This window comes from Thunnus thynnus, chromosome 9, assembly GCF_963924715.1.
Source record: "Thunnus thynnus chromosome 9, fThuThy2.1, whole genome shotgun sequence".
Taxonomy (NCBI): domain Eukaryota; kingdom Metazoa; phylum Chordata; class Actinopteri; order Scombriformes; family Scombridae; genus Thunnus; species Thunnus thynnus.
Genome location: NC_089525.1, coordinates 20602271 through 20625168, shown reverse-complemented (window position 1 = coordinate 20625168; position 22898 = coordinate 20602271). Strand labels below are relative to the sequence as shown.

The 22898-nt window shown below is 39.1% G+C and overlaps 2 protein-coding genes across 4 annotated transcripts in view; one reads left to right on the top strand and one right to left on the bottom strand.

Annotated features, from left to right (window-relative positions):
* The window catches only part of fgf13a (fibroblast growth factor 13a), a 117401-nt gene extending 101184 nt beyond the window's left edge, over window positions 1-16217 (bottom strand). The window contains exons 1-2 of one of the 3 annotated variants that reach the window (XM_067599616.1): window positions 16075-16217; window positions 5980-6142 (exon numbers count right to left, since the gene is read on the bottom strand). In XM_067599616.1, coding sequence (XP_067455717.1) covers window positions 5980-6028 — 49 coding nt within the window. In that variant the 5' untranslated portion in view covers window positions 6029-6142; window positions 16075-16217. Of the gene's footprint in view, window positions 1-5979; window positions 6143-6424; window positions 7011-8430; window positions 8739-16074 lie in introns of those variants that run through there. The other 2 variants (XM_067599614.1, XM_067599615.1) reach the window with 2 other exon arrangements.
* Window positions 16218-19096: 2879 nt separating this feature from the next.
* f9a (coagulation factor IXa) lies at window positions 19097-22724 on the top strand. Its single transcript, XM_067599613.1, has 8 exons — window positions 19097-19218; window positions 19451-19620; window positions 19709-19733; window positions 20101-20214; window positions 20628-20762; window positions 20864-21159; window positions 21294-21417; window positions 21610-22724. The coding sequence occupies exons 1-8, from the start codon at window positions 19113-19115 to the stop codon at window positions 22197-22199; spliced, it is 1560 nt and encodes a 519-aa protein (XP_067455714.1). The 5' UTR covers window positions 19097-19112; the 3' UTR covers window positions 22200-22724.
* The last annotated feature ends 174 nt before the right edge of the window (window positions 22725-22898 follow it).

The following is a 22898-nucleotide window of genomic DNA, read 5'->3' as shown; positions in this document are numbered from 1 at the left end:
GATCCCTTCCTAATGCGGTTTCAATCTAAGTGACGGGGGAAAAAATCCACAAGACTTCTTTTGTTTCAAAATGTACTCTGAGGTTGATCTGAAGCTAATACGAGGCTTCAGCAATTGAGGTTAGTCAAATCAAGAGAATATCACACACACTTGCACGCACGCACACACACACACACACACACACACACACACACACACACAGCTCAACAAGAAAACACTGTGAAAATGGAATTATAAGGGAGCACACTGTAGCTTTGGAAGACAGCCATTTGACTTGACTAACTCGGACAGCTGAACCCTCCTAATGGCCAGTATGAACAGGAGGAATGATTACAGCACGAAAAACCTGTTTCTATGTACATATGGATACCTGACTTCTGTTTAAACCTGGAATTTAATTGGAAATAACCTGACCAAAATTGTACATTTTCTTATAAAGAATATGTTATTGAGTTAAATCACTGAGAACCTTGTTTTTTGCAATGGAAAAATACTAAATCATGATGTATGTGACAAGACTGGTACAGGTTGGTACGCACAGTAGTCCAAAAAAAGTTCACTGTTTAGATAGCACAGTCACTAAGAAGGATATAAAAGAAAAAAAGCTTGAACTGAATTTTGTGTTAGTGTCTTAGAGAAAGAAATGATTTTAAGCTGACCCTGTCAAATAGTAGGAAATCCTCCTCTCACTTGGTTCAAGATTTATTCGGAATCATTTTCCAAAACCCTGGGATTAGAATTTGAGGACCCCCACATGAAAATCTCCTGGCTTACTACAGAATGCGTCTGCACATGAAAACTGAACACTCTGTATTGCTGTAAGTTGTCAATGTATGCACAGTAGGATGCATGACAGAGCCACTACTACAGTAACTGCTGGTCACAGCTAAAAACAGAAACTTAGTAACTTTTACTCTGCATATAGTTTCAATGTATTTTTATATCTTTTCACACTGGTAACTTCGCTTCTACTTAACTAAAATGCCAGTAAAGTATAAGTACTTGCGCATGTACTCTTTCCACCACTACATTTATCTCTCAAACTTTCAGTGAGAGACGACAATAAAACATGACAGTGCCATTAAATGGAAAGATTTTAACACAGTAGGCAGTGTGCGGCTTTGCAGACGAAATTAGAGCAGGTGTCGGTGTTGTGGAGGACGGAGCTGCCTGCATTGTGATTAATGAAGCAGCTCCAAACTCCTCTCTGGGTATCTATTGATTCAGTTCTGTGGCCGGCCTAGCACTGAATTAATCTGCCTGCAAATATGCAAGACTTATGCCTTCTGCTCCGCTCGGACAGGCAGTTTGAGAAGGACATGAATCCACTGGCTGACACTCACGACCCAATAGGGGAGTCTGTCAATGCACTGCACTGAAACCAAGTCTGAGGAGAGTGACGCAAGTGCAAAGTTCTTTGTCAACATTTATGGAATACCTGCAAGAAATGCACGCAGAGAAGTGTTCATAAAACTACATGTTGGATTTATTAAAAACGAGATTGTAAATGAGATAGAGAGTATTACAATGTACTGTTATAACCTCAACCAGTTAAGGTGGAAATAACTTGATGCACAATGCATTAATGCAGCACTGTTAATAGGTGTAAACAAGAGTTCATCATACTGAGTTTCAAAGCCGAGAGAGTGTGTACATCAAGCTTTGACACATCACTTTGTCTGAACAAGTTAGCTTCACAAGGACAGGGTGAATATAACACAACGTGATTCACTGGTGTTGATACTGGAGCTCCGCTACACACACCTCTCCTTCCACCCCACCGTGTCTCTCTGTGTCTCTGCATACTTTCCGTTAAACATTAAGGGCAACAGGATGAGCTATGGTCTTACTGACTGTGCCACGCAAGAGAAAACAGATTACTGGCACAAAACTGCAAAACAGTATGCAATTCTAACCTTTTACCAACATCTGGACAGACCCAAGTGTAAAGCAGGAATATTATTGATTTTTCATTGGCTTTTAACGATATATGATATATCCAATCTAGCAGAAAGGCTCAGGCATCATTTGTTGGTGCTTGTCTTATATCCTGGATCATAGAGATTCTAACAAGCAAACACAACAAGTGAAACAGTTATCAGATCTGATAGTCACCAGCATGTGCTTTCCTCAGGACTGCATTCTGTCTCCAGGTTTATTTATTTTATACACCAACAACTGTATCAGTCATCATTCAAACAGATTTTTGATAAAGTATGCTGATGATACAGCTTTACAGTGGCACAGCTACAATCAATACTAACAGAACAAAAGAAATCCACACAATCTTCTCACTAGCACAACCTGGAAGTCATAAATAGTCTGCAAATTCAGGTTGTTGAGGAATCAAATACATTTGGATTTACACTGACAACAAATTGAAGTGGAACTGTCAGGCTGACTTTATTTTTAAGATGAGAACGGCTTAGAAAAACCATCCTCATTTCACTCTGAGTGTTTTATTATGAGATATTTCTGAAAGTTTTTTATTGAGTGTCAGACCTCCTCATCCTCTGCTGGCATAATAATACTAATGTTGCCCAGAAGAACTTGGTCAGCAAAGTTGTGAATATTGCCGGCAAAATAATAAGCACTAAGCAAGACAGCCTTGGTGAGATCTATAAAAAAAAGTGTGCCCCTCCTCGGAAAATGAAAAGCAGATTACTTCATCCGCAGCACTGCATGTTCAGCGCAGCTTCAGGCCCGTCTATCAGGCCGACGTCTTCGGGCCACCAGTTCCAAAAGTAACAGAGCCAGGAGGTCCTTTATCCCATCTGCCATCGCACTCTATAACACACATGCATGAGTTGCAGCACTGGGGGGCAAGAGCACACACACTTTTGCCAACATTATTCTTGCACATGAAACTCTTAGTATTCATGGCAGCACTATATAATTCTTTATAGTAGAAAGTACCGTGTATTCTGTGCTCTATTGTGTCTTTGCACTCATACTAACATTTGTTTCTCACATCAATTTTTGTACTTTATAAGCACTGCAGGACACTGCTGTCATACTCTGTCATGAAATTACAAAAAGTGTAAGAATGTCTTTGGCTACACAGTTTAAATATCAGTTTTTAAATATGATTACTACTAGGACTACCAGAGAGGAAATATATTAATTCAATATTATTCTAATTATATTATTCTAAACTTCTCTCAAAGAAACCTTTTAGAGAGTTTCCTAACCATAAAATTTAATTTCTATTTTGTTTGCTCTGTTCAGAACTGGAGTCTGTCCCAACATGCACTGGGTGAAAGGCAGCAAAAGGGATACTACTTTATCAGCATTCTTAAAATGTCAAAAATGTTTGGGGGGGGTTTCAAAATGTAGTTCAATTTCAGTCTTTCCAAGAAGCGCTGTTTCTCCTAAAAGTCCTAAAAAAGTCTTTTCAAAATGATCCGAATAAATGAGAGGAAGTGGGGGTATCGCTGGTCTGAAAAAGCAGGGCAGTCAGAAGCTTCTGTAAGCCAACAGCTTTCAGAAAAAAAAAGCTGCGGAGATGGCAGGTGGTTCCAGCTTTAATGGACTGTTTCCCTGAAATAATTTGTGGGACAGGTGGTTGCCAGCGCTGGCAGGGTCAGTACTGATTTTCCCTGCGCAATTCCCTGCTCCTGTGCCACTCAAGTCTCTGATGGAGAGCCGCTGGCACCGAGTGACCCTCTCAGTGATGCGGATAGTGAACTGCAGTTTTATTTTTTTTTCCTTCACTAAAATTGGAAGGCAGCAGAGACACATCAGCTTTTGGCTTTCAGCTGTGCATCTATGATACTAAACCGTGCTTTGTTGAATTTTCTTGGTTAAGGGTTGTTTTTTTGTCTCATCTGGGAGTTTTGGAGATAGTGCTGCCCCGGGGCTTAAATGAGTCAGCCATTCACACATGCCATTGATTTCCAGAGGGAGATGAGAGGGAAGTTGCTGTGGAGGTTAATCTTAGAATCAATTCTTTTGAGCATATTTTTTCTCACTGTATTGTCAGCACAACATGCCAGGCTGGTATCTCTATCCTGACAGTGCTGTTTTATTTAGTTTTTGCATTATTAGTTTTATTGCACTTATATGTCAGGGATCGCGTACAAAAGACGGTACACAAAGAGAAGAGATGCTCTGCACCAGATTTAGCTTTGCACTTCCTGGACTGGTAGAATATTAAAACGTATATGATAGGTAGATGATAAAATAATTATTGTCATCTCTAAAACTGAGAAGTTTGATGGAGGGGTACAGTAGGTGCATCATCATTAACATAAAAAGGGGGATAACTAAACATAAAATAAAGGTCTATTCTGTAATCTTCATCACAAACAGTACCAGTCAAAAGTTTGGACACACCTTCCCATTCACTTTAGTGAGGAAGTGTGTCCAAACTTTTGACCGGTACTGTATATATTTTTGAAAAAGTGACTTAAACAAACATGAAATTAAACTGAGCTTAAATGATATTTTATTATTTTTTAGGTCATGTAGTTTTGTCAAGGCTGAGTGTTACAATTAATCAATAAATGAATGACGGTGGTGAGTGAACACTGCATCAATAAGATGCTATAAAAAGATAAAGTAATCGTATCTCAAAAGTTCATTATCCATGAATTATCGGCCTCTAAGCCGCTCGTACTGTAATTCTGGAGGATGATAACGTGAATGACCTATAAATGAAATAAATGTAAAGAGCAACTAAATAAAGGTTTCTGCACACCGGCTGTGTGTAGTGGTATCTGTAGTGTCATCAGTATGTACCACTTATAGTAACATAAACGTGCCACGTCATCACTTGTAGCAGTGCTGCCAAAATAAGCCAATTAGCGTTATTGATTTGTAGCGAGCATCTTAAAGAGAGCCAGAACCTGACAACACTGGAGATCCAATTGAATCGCTATACTGTAAATAAACAGGAAGGCTGCAATGGGCGAGCTGCCACATTGTAAATACAGGTTATTATAATACACGCAGGAAAGTCTTGTTTGTACATTGACCATAAAAAATATCTTCAGGCAATAGAAAGTCATGATTCCTGACTTCAATGAAGACTACAAAGACAACAGAACAATGTAGGATTTTTGGAAGGTGAGAATTGTCTCCTATAGAAACAAATTTACTGACGCAAATCAAATGCTTTATTGTCAACCACCACATGCTTTATTTATTTATTTATTTATTTATTTACTCTTAATTGTTTCATAGAAAAGCAGAACATCAAGACAAAGGTGCTGTAATGTGTGCGCCAGTGCGTAAAGTGTCGTGCACATCCCCGGTGTATGGAGCGGTTACGATGATCAGTCCCGCCAGGTTTCTCTGGCAACCCTGTCTCCGCTCTGTCTCCATGGCAATGGATAGGCAGTTTACTTCCTTTTTTTATGAGAGGTAAAAGGGCCTGATTCTTGTACACCATATAGGTCATAAACTCGGGCTACTGGAGCGAAAGAGGCTGACTCCCTGATTGTACAGATGTGCTGAGAATTGTGCTGCTCGGTATGCGGATAAGGTGCGAGCAAGAAACACAAAGGGACATTTCAACAGGATGCCATTCACACAATGGGACACCATTGTCATCATTTCAACATTAATGGTTACTTTGAGTGTAAAAAAAATATCTTTTTCATCGCAATCTGTGACACCGTAGAATACTGGTATGCAACAGAATGATGCTTCGCTTTGTGTGTAATTGCCTCTCTTTGTTTTTGACGATTACCAAGTCAGTGCAAGTAAAAGCATGTGATCTCAAACCAACACATCGTGCAGCATATAGGCCTACAGCAGCACCTGCTTAGATCTCAAACAGCAGTATCCACATGCACCGTGCTGGAGATGGCTCACCATCAGTGGCTGCTATTGTTTTCAATGACCTCAAAGGGTGATTTGAGCACCATGCAGGGAATGAATGGGTGCGTGGTCCGCGTCAGGGGGGAGGAAAAAAAAACAACAACCTGTGATTTAGGGGCAAAGCAGTCTTTGTGCAAGGCAAGGCTCGCCTCTTACCCTTGGAAGCATCCTTGTCTTCTTTAGGCTTCGCCACTTTTCCGCTCATAGATCCCAGTTTGGATGTGTAATTCCCGATTTAGACAAGAATCGAAATCCTTTTAATTGCTGACTGTCCTCAATGAAATCCTTACCAAAGGTTCCAGGTGCTGAGATAAGGGTTCTGTGAAGAGAGAAATATTCATCATATAATCACATTTTTTTCTTCTTCAATAACACAAGAGCTGCGTTTGATGTTAGAGAGGGGGGCAAATGACGAGACAATGGGCTGTGGGAGCTACAAGCTGTTTATCAATTGGATATCAATGAAAACTAGTAATTCTCTATGAACACATTCACACGACAAAGAGCCCATATAATAAACACCAGGAATCAGCCTATGGTGCATGTCTATCGTTGCCTTTCCACTTTACAAAAAAGAAAAGAAAAGCACGCTTTAACCTACCTTATCTCCTCCACGTTTTCCGCTACATCAATGCACATTGATGAAAGGAAACGCTCACACCATGAATCCCGTTATGTTGTATACAAAAAAAAAATCACGACCCGCTTTACAGTGACAAAGGAGAGGAGCAAAAAAAGCTGCGAAATGGAGAGCAGGGTTTTGTGTTGTTTTTTTTTTCCAGGGGGGGTTCAGTCAACGTTGAAAAGAAAGAATACAAGTCAAAACACTGGACTGTCCTATCTACAAACAAACCCCTGGAGAAATGCCATCCGGTGTTGCTCCTGCGACCAGGTTTTCTTGTCTGAGGCTTTTTTTTTTGTGTCCACTGACGAGCTCTGCTCCTCTAAACGCTCGGCAGGCAGAATCAACAGGATACACAACGTGAGAGCGCTTCCCCTCGCTTACAGCGCCGATTCACACCGTGGACATTTGGGTTTTTTTTGACTTCAGTTATCGCTGCTGTGGCGAAAACGAAGCCGCTCCATCCGTTCATGCAGAGGCCGTGTAAAAGCTGTGTGTGTGTGTGGTCGACGCGGTGGAGAATTAAAGCAGGAGGCTGTGCTGCATGGTGCACACCATCTTTGCTGTTGCTCTCATTCAATAGCCTTTGCGGAGCTCTGCGTTCTCCCATTCACACAGGCTGCAGGCTGCGCATTTTCCTCTCATAAAAGATCAGAGTTGTTTTCTTTCTGACTTCATGAAGTGCATGAGATGTTTGACTATTTTTGCAACAAATGGGCAACTTGAAGGAGAAAAAGGATGACACGAAAATCGTATTTTGTGATTTATAATATAGATTAATGAGACAGTTTATAGTGGAAAACTTTGTTGCACTGAAAACGTAATATATCAGTAAAATTGAAAAGGCTTAGCCTGTAAGACTCATTTATGCTGCCCAGTAAGGTTATGAAGTGTTTATTGCACATGATATCCACTAATACTAGTGTTATGTAAAATAGAATAACTTGATAAGTGTCATTTTTGTGAAAATGACAACTTGGTTCAGCTAATGCCATCAAATCAGTCATAACTTTTTCTAAAAGTATCTGTTCTTTGAGCTTGTTGTACATTTGGGTGTTTAAAAGTATTTCCAATGTCTGACATTTGGATCAGCAGATAAGGTTCAGCAACAGCCAACTTAACAAAACTTTATATTGTAAATTGAAGTTCAGTATTGTAAACATTTTTATATCTAAAATAAAAAACATGAGTCATTACAGTATGTCACTGCAGTTTTCACTGCAAATTAAATCATTTTTATGATACCAGCACAAAAACCTCATGCCTTTTTCAAAACATTAACACTGAAGTAGCCTCACAGTAACATCATTGCATTGTTGTTTCTTCACTTTGTTTAAAATAAATCAGGACTGTATATCACATAACACTAAGAGAGGTAAGATTCAGTGAGTCATTTTATTTTCTAGCCAATGTAAAACATTTTGAGGTTTCTTGCCCTGGTTTTGGAATAGATATCTCTAAGATTACTGCTGCCACTCCGGTACAAGTTTCATTGTGAGCACTGAAATCCAATAGAAATATGTTTTTCTAGAAACATCCTCCTTCTTGCTTTGAATAATCCACAGATTTCACTGTGAACAGTTTTCATCAGAACTACCTTTCACCTTAGAAAATGTGAAAACTTTTGACTGTGTTGTGCAGATTATCTAGAGTAAATTCACTCTGTGCAATTCTAAAATAAAGTTTTACAACAAAACAGTGTTTTATTATGTGTAAACAAACTGTTCCTGCACAAGGCATCGGTGTAGTGAAAGGCTATCCATCATGACATGTTTTTTTCAGAGTTACTATACTGATACTGACAAGCCTGTTTACTGAATATGAAACCTATTACACGTACAGTTGGATGTTGTCCAGAAATGTGTTTGTTTTTAAACATGACTTTAACATAATCCTTTATTAACAATATCAGCAAGCTTAAGTTTTCTTTGTGTGACTCGGTATATTCGCAACGTCAAACATTACACAGTATACGGGCTCCTTACCTTTAAATCTGATAAGATGAAGCCTAAAAGTGACACCTCATCCTTCATTTGTACTTTCACCAAAGCGTCCAGTTCCAAATGGCAAGTGAGCTTCGCTGACGGACGAAAATCCAAATTGTTTTCAGGCCACTTAATCCACGAAGGTCACTATACTTTTTACAATAATGAGTATTATTGTTATCCTCTTTCATTGAGAAACCCCGGTCCAATCCCAGTCCGATCTTTTCGGGCTTTATGTTACATTTCTTGGCCCTGAAAGCCTGTAGCACTCAGTGGCAGCAGAGGAAAAAGACCTGCGGCTTGAGGGTTACGGGATCTAGAGTATATGCTTGCTATTTTTAGAAGAAATTGGACTCCTTTCAAACTTTCTTCACATGCTCAAATCTTCCTGAGACGTCTGGGGCACACTGTGGTCTGTTTGGTCTGTTTCAGTGAGTGGCTCTGGCCTCAAATGGTCAAATCATTATGGTTTTAAAACCACATTGACTTTGAGTTCAGTTTTATTATCACTCTGTCTACTCATTACTTCAAACTACGCTTAAGTGTCTAATATATGAGGATAACTGAAAACATGTTGAGGTGCAGTCGTACAGCATTCTTGATCTTTTTATTGTTGTATTGTCACTTTTTCTGTCACAGGCCATTGTGTTTAATGATTTAAATATATTTCATATGAAACCTGAACAATTCTGAGGCCAAAATGGTTTACAATATAAAAACATTGTATAACCTATTTTATGTACATACTTTTTTGTTTTAATCTCATGTTTAAAATCTTTGTTATATGATAAGACTGACTATCTTCAAACTTTTGTTTTATGCTGATCAAGTAATTCACCCTCTCCTTCCAGCATTATTTTAGCCCCTTTACAGTGTTCCAGTGGTTAATGCTATTTTTCTTTCATGGAAATAACTCTGTCCTTGTCCATGAGCCTTCTTCTTGTTACAGATATGAAATGATAATCTCTTGTGAACAGGAGCAACTTCATCCACTACTTTCAGTCCCTTTGGTTTCAGGCACACTGTGCATTTTTTTTTGGGACTAAATGTATTGATTCATTTCTTCATCTTAAATCATGAGATCTGACAGCTCATTAGCATTCACAGACAAAAGAGAAGGGTTATGATTTATGATAGAAGCTATCTTGGAGCTGGAGGTCAGGAAGGTTACGCTGAGGGGGAAGAGGAGGGGTCAGTTACTGCTTGTCTTAGTGATGCAATCTCTCAGCCTACCAAAACATCATATGATATGTACACAAAGCCTGCACATAAAAACAGTCAGAGCTGGGGCACTTACTTACGTTATAGTAAGTGAAACACTGACTACAAATGAATGAAATAATTTTCACCTAAATGTAAACAATATTATTTAAATAATTTAAATGTAACCATAATATAAATCAAAGCTTAACCTCAAAAACTGAGTCAAAACTTGCCAAAACACAGAGAGCAGTTTCAAGGTACTCTGGCAAAGAAATTAGTGGTATTGTTTCAACATGTAGGGCCATCACTTTTCATGGAATTGTGAGTTTTTTGTGGAATGCATACTATAATTAAAGCCATGAAAATATGTACAACAAATCCCTGTGTTGTATATACTGTTGAGCTAGTAAAATATCATGCACAGACTGAACAAATGTACAAGAACTCAGGAAGAAGCAGTGATGGATGGGGGCACGCAGTGTAACAAAATATATTTTAAATTATGCATGCATGCCCCAAAATGTACTTTTAATGTTTTATGTGGCATTTTTTTGTGTTTAGGTGATAAGATGAGATGTTTACTGAGAAATTTTTTGGAATAATATCATCACAAGTCTCCCAGAATGGCAGTGCTGGTGACTCCTCCCTGAACTGATGAGTTGAGGTAGAGCTCTGGTTCACCAGCAGGCCATGGGCATGTATGTTGGGAATGACGAATAAGCAGCGAGGGTTAGAGAGAGTGTAAATGTCAACGGGTTGTGTTCCCACTGTGTCCATGGCCTGTGGCCCCCTTTGACCTTTCCAGCAGGGCAACACACTACAGTGCTACATTCACCCCCAGCCTGTTTAAAGCACTGCCCTGCAGCCTAGTTACTACAGCACAAACAAATCCCTGACACACACTCTGTCAACTCTGATGTCACATCATAGGCTGTGTCCACTAATGCCACAGAATAACCCTGAATCACTTGTTTGTTTGCTGATTGCAGGATTTCTGCATGAAAATGCATCATCATCTTAAACTCACGCTGCCCCCCACACACATGCACACAGTCAGCAAACTGCTTTAGTTCTTGTTTAGTGGCATGTGTAACCGTTTCCTTTGATAAATGTGACCCTGATATGCATGCACCTAATAAGCTTAGCAGTTGTTGCTCCAAGATATGCAAACTATGAACTGAGAAGATAAGTAGCTCTGATTACTGTAGTAGATAAGTTACTGATTATCATATTGTTTTATAATTTTATTGATGTTTTATGAAACATCAATTAAAATGTTAAGGGGCAAGAGATGTAATGGGTTTTTTTATAGCCTACCTATTCTCAGATAGATATTTATGTAAATTACATAAAGTTGATAATAAGTCTACTGCATAAATCCTTTTAAAACAAGAATTATTCTGGCTTACATGAAAATGTATTCTTAAACATACTCTCATACAGAGTGAGTGAGATTTTGAAAAGAGAAAGAAACTGAAGAGAGAAAGAAACTGAAGAGACTGCAGTCTCATGGATTTCCTCCAGATTAGAGCTGCAGTGATTAGTCGATGAATCGATCTAATCTACAACTATTCTGATAATCAAATAATCGTTTTAGTCATTTTGTTTAAAAATACTTGCTGGCTTTTAAGCTTTTATTTAAGCTTTTATGTGTCATAAATGGTAATAAACTAAGTATCTTTGGATTTTGGACTGTTGATTGGACAAAACATGACGTTGAAAGATATCACCTTGGATACAAAGGCAAAACAGGCATTTTTCACTATTTTCTGTCATTTTATAGACAAAACCATTAATTCAGAAATCACTGTCAGATTAATCAATAATAAAAATAATTGTTAGTTACAGCCCTACTCCAGGTGCCATGGTTTCTTCCAACATTTGTTATATTTGGGTGTGTTTTAGTTATCTTTACTATCAGAGTAATTCTGACAAACCCTTATTTGTCCCAGATTCTTAATAGGCTGATTTAAGCTTTGTCACAGCTATTACTGTACAGCATAGATTATTAATGCCATGATAGTGAGGTCATACACTGCATGTAATATAGTGTAATGTAATCACAATGTACTGTATGCTTGTCAGGCAAACATTAAACAAAATTAACATATTGTCTTATTTTAGCACTAGATTTAAAAAACATGTTGTGTTCCTTTGGCAAAGTGGCAAATATTCATGCTATTTTGTCCATGCACCATGTACAATATAGACATTACTTCATCACAATGGTAATGACATTACATGTCTTTAATCAGATATCTCTCAATGGAAATTATGTACATGAAGCTCCTCATATTTCTGAATAGAATCTGAAAAGCAATTCAGACTCTTGGCCCTCTTCTTTTACAAAGTGTGTATTTGTCATGGCAGTCAGTTCAAAATCAATTTCCTACCTCATCGGCACACAGAGCTGATTTATAAATCAGTTGCATAGGATGACTTAGTAACACTAGACCGATAGTGAAGGAGCCGCTTGATTTGTAACTTAGCTGGACTGAAAATCACCCAAAGTGATATTTGTAGAGGGGCCGGTGTGGATGCTGGGAGGAATAAGTCCTAAACTCATACTCTGGGACAGGTGGTGGGGTGTTGGAGGGTGATTAATGCCCCAATATTGTGCAGCGGGGTTAGTCGTCTGCCTCTGATTGTAGGTGTTTGCCTGATTCAAGCTCTGAATGTGGCTGATAAGGTAATCAGGGTCTGTTACAGGGATGCTGTTGTCAGTGGATACAGGCTGGAGGTCTGGGAGTGTTTATAGAATTTGTGTCTGTATTTTGTGTAATGTGGTGGGTTTGGATTTACCGCAACAAATCTTTTCTCTCACAGTCAAAATGTGCCTCAAGTTTTATTAATCATTATATGACATTCACTCTTATCAGAGAATTGCAGGTTTACCGGTCATTTAGTTAATATGGGACATGGAAACTATGGAAAAAGATTTGAAAATACTTGGGAAGTTGTTATAGTAGTTATATTGTCATATGTGTTAGACCTCAAGCAAAGCAAATGAAATATTCACATGTTGAAATTGTAAATGAATATAATACATACTATAAAAGTGTTAGAGCATTTGTGTGTGTGGGTGTGTGTGTGTTCACGGGCTCGCGCATAAAAGTGATGGATTTCATCAAACACTACTCATTTATCTGGGAGCCTCACAGAGCTCAAGCGCACTGACCTCAGTCTCAAAGGTCAGAATTGGGTCAGCAAGTTATTTCAAAACTAAAGAGGTCAGGGTCGAAAGGTGCAACATGATGTCGTATTTCTGTCACATCTCCCTTTAACACACCACATAATTGACTTGGCTGCTGCCCAGATTGCATTTTTATATCTCTCATGACACAGAGTCAGGGTATATTTCAGCTGTGGGACAGATGATCTACATGTATTCAGTGCAGAGGAATAACAGCAGCTGATACCCTGCCATTTAGCTCTGGTGATGAAGTCTTCATCAGTCCGCTGGCAGATGAGTTAATAGCACCTGAGGCATGTTTAACTACCTTTAAAGTAGTTTCATTTGATTTATTATTGTGAAAAATTCATTTGATTCCATTTCCACTTAATTGGCTCCGCCCAATGTAGCTTTTTGCAAACTCATTTTTGACATTCAGCAGAAAAACAGTGAGCTTCGCGGGCACTTTCTGACCAGGAGGGATGGGAGCTCCACTTTTCATTAACGGTGGCTGAACATGCCTGAGCCGGCAGCGTCTGTCAGCTCGGCTGCATCACGGCTCACAGAGCCAGGAATGGATTTGAGCTCTTATTTCACAGGGAACTCACAATAGTGCTGTTTCTGGGTCACTGTTGGCAAAACTAAGATGGCTAATTACATATAACCCACATTTAACCTCACATTAAACCTTTACCTTAGCATTGGCTTATTATGTGTCTTCATTCATCCCACACCTGCAGCTTGTAAACAGTTTTGGATAAACATGCACCCATAAATGATGCATTTAGAAATGTAGCTAAACTTGTGAACTAATTAAACCAAGCATTACTGGGTCACTGACCCATTTAGCTTTACCTTGTTTTAAAAGCTCAGTATGGAATCCATACAAGAGTGGAAAAACAGCTTAGGTGCATTTTACTGACAATTTAATACATGGATTTACTTTAAATAATGATATACAGGAACAAATCAATCCACGAAATATGAAATTTAAAATGTCAAAATGAAATATTGCCAGACTGTTTACCTTTCCAATACGATTACAAATGCATTATGGGTTTTAAATATCCTTTCTTTGTATGTTTTACTGGCATGATTTCATCTGAAAGGCCTCCAGCAGGATCTATTTAAGACTATTGGACTGTGACTAGTGTTGTGAGCGTCTGAATGCAAACACTGCCTCTCCGTCTTCGGCAAAATATCAAGCCAATTGTTAAAATGTCAGAGTGTTTGGCTTGGTTGGGACGCATGTGGGCAAGCGGGGGAATGGGTGTGAAACGTCAGGCTTTCAAATTACAGAAATGACTGTACTAATTAACAGAGCGAGGCTCTCAAATATCACATTAATGTCAATGACTTTATCCAGAGGAGGGGGTGATGGGGGTGGGGGGGGGGTGGGTAGCGCTTTGAGGCCCGCAGTCCTTCCTCTTACAGCTCACATCATAGGAGCTCCCTGTGGATATTACTGTACTGCACAAGTGTGGTGAGAGACGGCCAGTAACAGAAGTCTAGATTCAGTCTTTGAGTATCAAACAGATATCATATTTCTCTTTTATTATCACTACATTATAACTCCCTGATTCAATGCCACTGAAACAGCCATAATAATGACAATATCATCCATAGTTTCAGAGATGTACATCGCAGAGAAGAAAGTTCAACTGCCCTCTGAAAGTGGTTGAAAAATAGATAATTTCAGGCAGATGAATCACTTCTATTTCCTAAAACCTGAGAAACAGAAACCAAAGTAGTCAGTATCAGTGTTGCTTTAAAGAAATAGTTCATTTTGGGAACCCCACTCACTTGTTTGCTTGTCGAGAGTTAGATGAGAAGAACGACACCACTCATATCTGTCTGTTAAATATAAAACTACAGCCAGGACTGGAGACAGTTATCTTAGCTTAGCACAAAGACTAGAAATTGGGGAGAAACAGCTAGCCTGGCCGGTTTTGTTGTTGCTACGAGGCCGCCAGGAACCCCAGAAGTTACTGCACCCAGCCAAGAAGTAGTCCAGTCCACAACCTCCAGTTAAACCACAAATTGTCATTCTTACACTTCAGATTTTTATCCAGTCTTTTAAATTAAGCTAAGCTAAACTAAGTGCCTGCTGGCTATATTTAACTCATATTATGCTGACAAACATATGAGTGACGTTGATCTCTCTGGAAGAAATCGATTAGTATTCCCAAATGTCAAACAATTCCTCTGAACAAACCTCATTCTAGGAGTTTTCAGTGAATTAATTTGCCTGTTTTATCTTCATATTTTTTTCCAGAAGAATACTGTTCCCACAATATAATTACACCCTCTCCCCATCATCTCAATTTATTCCTTTTTGCAAGAGAATGGCTGCTGTTTTGCAGCAGGTTCCTTTCTGCGTCTCATGAGGATTTCACATGAAACTAACTATACATTTGCCTCTATCTGCAGATGATATTCTGTTCTCACTTCTGAAGCGCACACAATCTGTGATGATTCTGCTCGACAGCAGCTCTTCTTCTTCAGACTGCCAGCGGGCTGATTTTCCAAAACTGGCTCAGAGGGATAAAAGGTGATCGTAAACTAACCTAGATAGGCAGAGTGCTTGCATGTCACCGAGGATGTAAACAGCTAAACTTTGTTCCCTTTCTTTACATCTATATAAAGAAGCCTACACATGAGAATATTAACATTTACATGTTATGGCCCACAGAAGCCCTGAGTGTATGTACTCCTACCATAAAACCTGGAAGGAATGACTGATCTAATTAAACAGAACTCATTCCCTGTTGCCCCAAGATATTTTCTTATCATAAACATTATGTCATTCAAATGTCACCATGTACAGACTCACTAACACACTTATATTGTAGATATGCTGTTTCAAGCACTGTAGTCAGTTAAAAACAAAGATCTAATTTAGATCTAATCAGCTATCATAGAGGGATTAAGACAACAACAGTGTCTATGACTTTTTGCGAAGGATAGAGCATAGACTGAATAAAAATAATGCATGTAGCCACCATGACGTCACCCATTGCTTTGTGGACTCGCGTTTTGAAGCCTCGAGTTTGGCGTTTTGACCGTCGCCATCTTGGATTTTTGGAGCCAGAAGTGAGAAGGATCATATTTGGATGACAAGGTGGAGCTGACCCTAACGCTGGCTGCTATATGGTAGGCACAGTGCATGTACAGCTACAGTCTATGGTTGACTGTGATAATGCTAATGCTAATGCTAATTTCCGTTAGCGAAAAACAGGCTTAAAACAATTAAAACAAAATGTACTTACTGGAGAAACTGAACATCTGACTCCTTAGAGGGTCTTTTAGTACAACCAAACAAGACTTTTTTTAGGCGACCAAAATGTTACAATTAACTTTCATGTACTGAAAACACACAGATAGGACATCTATGGCTATGCCTATACTCTGTGAATCTGGGGTGACGCCATGTTAACGTTACGTTGTCGCCGTGGTGGCGACCTGTCAATCACAGTGTAGTCACGCCCTAAAGCATACCCTGCTTTATCATCAAATTTAAATTAAATAGGACCATAATTTACAAAATGAACATCATGCTGTATTGAAGAAGACTTAAAACTAGCGACTGAGACCATAAACTCATTATGAAACTGTTTTCTGAGGTAATAAATCAAGTGAGAAATAGGGTAATTTTCTCATAGACTTCCATACAATCGGACTTCTTTTTGGAACCAGTGGAGTCGCCACCTGCTGGCCAGGTTGAAGCACTTCCACATTGGCTTCACTTTTCAGACCGGGAGCTACCTGCTTGCAGGCCAGACACAGTAAACCCTGATTGACACAGTGTATGACTAGGAAATCTGCATTTTGTGAGGTTTTACAACCACAGGAAGGTTTTACCACAGGAGAGCGTAAGCCCTCTGCAAATGACAACGTGTCCCTGGTGAAAGACAGAGTTTTTATTATCTGCAAGGCCCTGACTCTATCCCCCACTGTAGTGACAAATCTAATTGGAGTTGACACAGATTCCCCAGCTGTGTGGTGCTGCCCAAGAAAGAGAGCAGACAGAGATGTCAAGGAGATCTTCATAAATCAATAGCCAGTCACAGACAGCTTTACTTCGGTCTATCCATCTGGGCACTCACACTGTAGTCTTGTTAGTATGCTCAACTCATAACCCAGCCAGTGAACTATAGTTGGAATACCTATGAAAAAGTATATTTGGAAAACTGCTAAAATTCTGTTTTTCTAGGCAGTGAAAGTCATTTTGCGTCATCAGACCAAATCATAATATCGAGATGTAACATATAGCTGCCAAATAAATTCTTTACTCTGATATTCACCCTGGTTGGAAATGATTGAGAAGCTCCTGTATTGAGCAGACAGTGTTAATTATTCAAGTATGAATTATTCAGCCTTTGAACGATTGAATGAAATATAAATGTCTCCAGTCAATAGTTGCCAACACTCGAGAAGACTTTGGACTCCCTCTGGGGGGATTTCAGAGCCAGTGATGGGTTGCATCTTATACGCCAAACCACAAAATGACACCAGAGTTAAATCTTCGGCTGGCACACTGAATCAGCATGAGCTGCACTTCACCTTTGACCAATGTATCATCTTGGGTATTGATTGACAATACTGTGCAATTATGAAAGGGTCTGGGGAGTATAAAAAAAGTCTCAGTCCCAAGTTTGCAAAAGTAACCACAGGTTGAAAATCAGTTCAAATGAAGTACATGCTGATCTTGCTTGTATTGTTTTTTTTATACATGTTGATTTGAAACACTGCATATGGGACATATAAATATTTTACACTTTTATACATTAAGGAGAACTGTTATTGGACAAAGCATCCGTCTTACATCATTAGGATTTTGTAAGACTGGCATGGCACACTGAATGGCATTCAAGACATAACCGTATGTTCACCATCTTCTTTAACACTTACACAAGTTTTCTTGGTGTTTTGCTAGCGTTTGTATCCAGTTCAATTAAGACTGAATGTAAAAAATAGAGGAGATTTAAAGAAAGAATGTATTAAATAGTCTATATATAAGTTTCACACATAGCACACACACACCCTAATAAACAGTTTGTTGCTTCATTGCCGCTGATTCTTGAAGTTTTTTCTTTAAACATAGATTTGGATTTATTTGTTTTCCTCAGCACTGTTGGTAATGCATCCAGTCGCTGACTGAGGGCTTTCTCTCTGCTGCAATAATAAATAATGAGCCATATGATCCCCTCACCAATCTCCATTACCATCCTGATGTGTTATGTTGTATGACAAAGGTGTGTGTACACCATCTTGTGGTGAAAAGGCCAAAGTGCATTTATGAACTTGTTTCTTTTGGCCTGGGCTCTACGCTGCTCTGGACAGGATTGCAAAATAATAACCCCCCCCCCAAAAAAAGGTTGGATTTATCATGAGAAGAGTGACTTCAGTTAATTTCACAACCATGATCAGATTAATTCAATTCTGATATAACAGTCAAGATAGCTGCATATCCACAGTTTAATCTGAGATGTTAAGCACAGACCACTTAAATTCACAATGGAGAAACCTGAGATTTAAAGAGACATATTTAATGTCCACATTAACGTAGAGCAGCACATCTTAAACACAACAAACCACCAAACAAAACCAAATCATTACTTGTATATCATAGATTGACAGTTCAAATTTAGAATAATGCCTTTTTAGCTCAATTCTTCTCTTATGTTATTAAAATATGATATCACAATAAAATGCATAACTTAAGATACATGAAGAAGAGGATATGTTGTATTATTTTTCTATGTAAAATCACACAAATTGACTAAAGTTCTTTGCAAAAACTGTACTCTGTATTTAACAAGGCAATCCACCTGTGATAACTACATAGAAATAATGCATGTAGTTTGGTTTATAGCTTATTTATAGTGATGACAAAATGCCCTGTTTTGGTCTGTTCAGAAGATGGTAACAGCTGAGCCTAATGGTTAAGAACTGGAGCATGAAAACAGACCCAGAAAGGTTAAAATCAGGGCATACGTTGTCATAGAAACAAAAAGGCTTTTAGGAAACCCATTGGGACCTTTCTCTGAGTTATGTTCTTAGAGTAGAAAAATGTGAATTTAGATTTAACATGTGCTGTTAACTGGCTAATCCTTTATACTAGTTTACCCCACTGTTTGTTAATATACAAATAAACATACGTGCAATCACTTGAACGTGGAGTCACTTGAACATGTGGATGTTGACACAGTAGCTTTTCCCCACAGAGTCAGAATGTTTTTCTCTGATCAAACATGCAGCTTATTATGAGTGTACATGTGCAAACAGAGCTCTGTACTTTGGAGTGATGGCCGAGTGTGTGACCGTCGGGATATCACAGCGCTGTCGAATGGCACCAGTCTTTTTGTTTTGCCTAAATTTGCTGCTTTCACACTTTCAGCTGGGTATTGGAGGTATTATATGTTTCTTTATGACTCTTATAAATCATTTCTCTGTGACTTTGGGTTTATTTCAGCTGTTGAGTTGTCACTAAGAGTGCTAATAGTGCATGTGATGTTTGTTCTGTTTACTTTTTCACATACAAAAGAATACTAATATACTTTTACAGATTTTGTTATAACTTGTGAGTAAAAGACAGCTACTTAAACACAGACTCTGTAATTTAATTTTCCCTTTGGCCCGCAGGCCCAGTGTTTCTGTCTGGTAAAGCAGCCGACCGTGTTCTACGGAGACACAAACGCCACAACACATGTTTGTTTGAGGAGCTGCTGGAAGGCAACTTGGAGAGAGAGTGTCTGGAGGAAGTATGTGACCTGGAGGAGGCCAGGGAGACCTTTGAGGATGATGAAAAGACAGTGCGTATTTGTTTAATTTTTTTATTACTTTATACATATTCTTATCTTGGTTGGGTGTATTCATCAAAGGCTTTACTTTGTATTTTAGATGGAGTTCTGGGCAGGATATGTAGGTAAGAATGTTTAATAATTGACTTCTTCCAAAATAGACAGAAGTGAGCAGAAATGTTGCAGTGGAGGTTGTGTCTTTTTTGGTCTCATTTGTATGTTTCTTGCCATCATTTTCTAACCCCTGAAAATAGTGACCCCTGCACATCAAATAATTTCTCAAAGGACTTCTTGCCATTCCTAAATTTAATACTAAATAAGATGAGACCCCTGCTTCCAGAGTAGTTCATCTTCTAACACATACCTGCATTTCTCAAGCTTTTATGTATAAAAGAGATATTTCTGCTAAAACTTTCTTCTATGAAAACTTTGCTCTGGCAAAAATGTTATCATCTGGCTGTGTGTTAAGGTGCTGTGTCTGGATTTCCGCAGATGGCAACCAGTGTCAATCGAACCCATGTCTGAACCAGGGTACATGTAAAGACCAACTTGGCACCTACACCTGCGCATGCATGTCTGGCTTCACTGGCAGGGACTGTGAGATTAGTAAGTTGAAAGTTTGAAAATGAGATTAAAAGAAATTAGATTTTAATGCTACATGACCTCAATTTGCTGAGAATATGAGATCTGATGAGATCTCAGTTTCACAGGATAAACAGCCAGATGCCTTTTTCCTGTTTTTTTATAAAGAAAATCAATGGCTCATATCCAGCATCAGTTCGGTTTTAGATTCTAAAATTAGATTGTTTCTCTGTTTGGATTTTCTAAAAACAGCAGCCAAAGTGCCCTCTCTGTGAGAAGTGACTGCATTTACCAGAACACACTTTCATTTGTCAGTGCACTAGGTTCCAGTAACCATTCAGTTACATCATACAGGTTTAATATCTGACAAAACATACAAGAACTTATATATGGTAATGCATGTCATTGTATACATCTAATAATAATTTCTTTCTCAGTTGTAGCAAAAAGATGTGATGTGAACAATGGAAACTGTATGCACTTCTGCGATTCAATGGGAACATTTGGAGCAAAATGCTCTTGTGCAACAGGATACAAGCTGGCGGAGGATGGGATCAACTGTGAACCAGAAGGTAGCGACATATTCTTAATGACATTTCTGATAAATATTATAATAATGATCCTGAATTCCACAGAATGTTCTCATGTTACTCTTCTTCTCTCACATTACTAGTTGAATTCCCTTGTGGCCAAACTGCGTTGACAACATTTGGTGCAATATCTACAAGGGTTATCCTCGCCAATGAGAGTGCAAGCCTGAACGACACAGATTCACTGACCAACATCACCACCACTACATCCCCTCCTTCAACTCCAGCCAGTACCACAACGTCTCCTCCGGCCACAAATTACCCTCTCGAAAACCGACCCAGAAAGAAACTGCCCCTGTGGATGGACAGTGACGATGAGAGTCCATATAAACGCATTGTAGGCGGTGAAGTAGTTATCCCAGGAGAGATCCCCTGGCAGGTATTGTATGGAAGTAGAAGTAGGCCTAGTTAATGCATGTGGGCATTGTTACAGGAATGCAAGAGGGAAAAGAGAGGGCAGTATGTTCAGTTCCTCGTAGCTATTCACAGATCTGTTCTCCCTTTTCTCTCCAGGTGGCCTTGGTATCGCTTCCCAGTGGTCACTTGTTCTGTGGGGGCACCATTCTCAGCGAACAATGGGTTATCACTGCTGCTCATTGCTTGGTGGAGTCACATGGCTCCTTCTTCATCAAAGTGGGTAAGACACAGTGCCACAGACTAGTTTTAGCTCTGCTGAAGCATGGTGGAGTATTATAGTTTTTAAAGTAATTCTTGATTTCATTCAAAGGTGGACATCTACTTCGGGATACTCCACTTCATGTTTTGTTTTATAGAGCAAATTTATTACCTATCATTGGATTGCTGATATCTGTGTCATGTCTACCTGCAGGGGAGCATAACATCTACACCACAGAGGAATCAGAGAGGGATTATGAAGTGTTGGAACAGCACATTCACCCACGCTACAACGCCAGCATAAGCTTGTACAACCATGATATTGCCCTGCTGTACCTCAAAAGCCCTATCGCCTTCTCCAAAACAGTGCGGCCCATCTGCATAGGACCAAGGGCCTTCACTGAATCTCTAATGAAGAACTTCTCCCCAGGGACAGTCAGCGGCTGGGGCCGAACACGCTATCTTGGAGCCACGTCTAACATGTTGCAGAAGGTTGAGGTTCCCTACACAGATCGGACAGAGTGTAAGCGCAGCAGTAGTGCCAGGATCACTCCCTTCATGTTTTGTGCAGGGTACTATAATGTGGCCAAAGATGCCTGCCAGGGGGACAGCGGAGGTCCTCACACAAACAGTATTCATGACACATGGTTTCTGACGGGCATTGTGAGCTGGGGGGAGGAATGTGCAAAGGATGGGAAATATGGTGTATACACCCGAGTGTCCCTTTACTACCCCTGGATACGCCACGTCATGGGAATAACTAAACACAGGCTGGCATTTGATGTGGATGACCCTGATCTTTGAATTTAAATATTCTAGATTTTAAAAAAATATATAACTAGTTTACAGAAGAGTTGTGTCATGTCAAATGAAATATCATTTTTTGCTTGATGCTCTTTTAATTTCATAGGATATTAAAAAATTGAAAGATGAATTGTTTGTTATAAAAATAATTTGTCCAGCAATTCATGAATCTGATGGTGAAACACTCACGCAGCTGGAAGGTCACAAATTTAAACTCTGCAAAAGCCAATGTGTCCATACCTGTCAGTGTCCTTTAAAAACACTGCCAGAGTGGCAACTTCTGGATGCTGTTGCACTGACAGTGTGTGTGTGTGTGTGTGTGTGTGTGTGTGTGTGTGTGCAAAATAGATATGTAAAATACAATTTGTTATTGTATAATTTACAGTTATTGAATTCCACAACTATAGAAGTAGTAAAAATATATATCAGGGAATGTTTAAAAGGTTTGAAAGACATTTTAATGATTTAACATAACTTTATATTATGTATTAAATAAATAATGAAGATTAAAATGATAACAACAAATTCCTGTCATACCTACTATGCACTGACTGTGTACAGTTACACCAAACGCATCACTCCCATCTGCTGGTAAATAAATGTCTTACAAGCAGTGGTATTCAATAGCAGAAAAACAAAAAGCCGAAGGTATGAGCTGACCAAAACCTCACCAAAAGAGAATAATCTGTACAATTTTAT

Coding starts and splice junctions, on each gene's coding strand:
- f9a (XM_067599613.1), top strand. CDS start 19,113: ATGGCCGAGTGTGTGACCGTCGGGATATCACAGCGCTGTCGAATGGCA. Junction 19,219..19,450: donor CTTTCAGCTGGGTATTGGAG/GTATTATATGTT, acceptor TTTGGCCCGCAG/GCCCAGTGTTTCTGTCTGGT. Junction 19,734..20,100: donor GTTCTGGGCAGGATATGTAG/GTAAGAATGTTT, acceptor GGATTTCCGCAG/ATGGCAACCAGTGTCAATCG.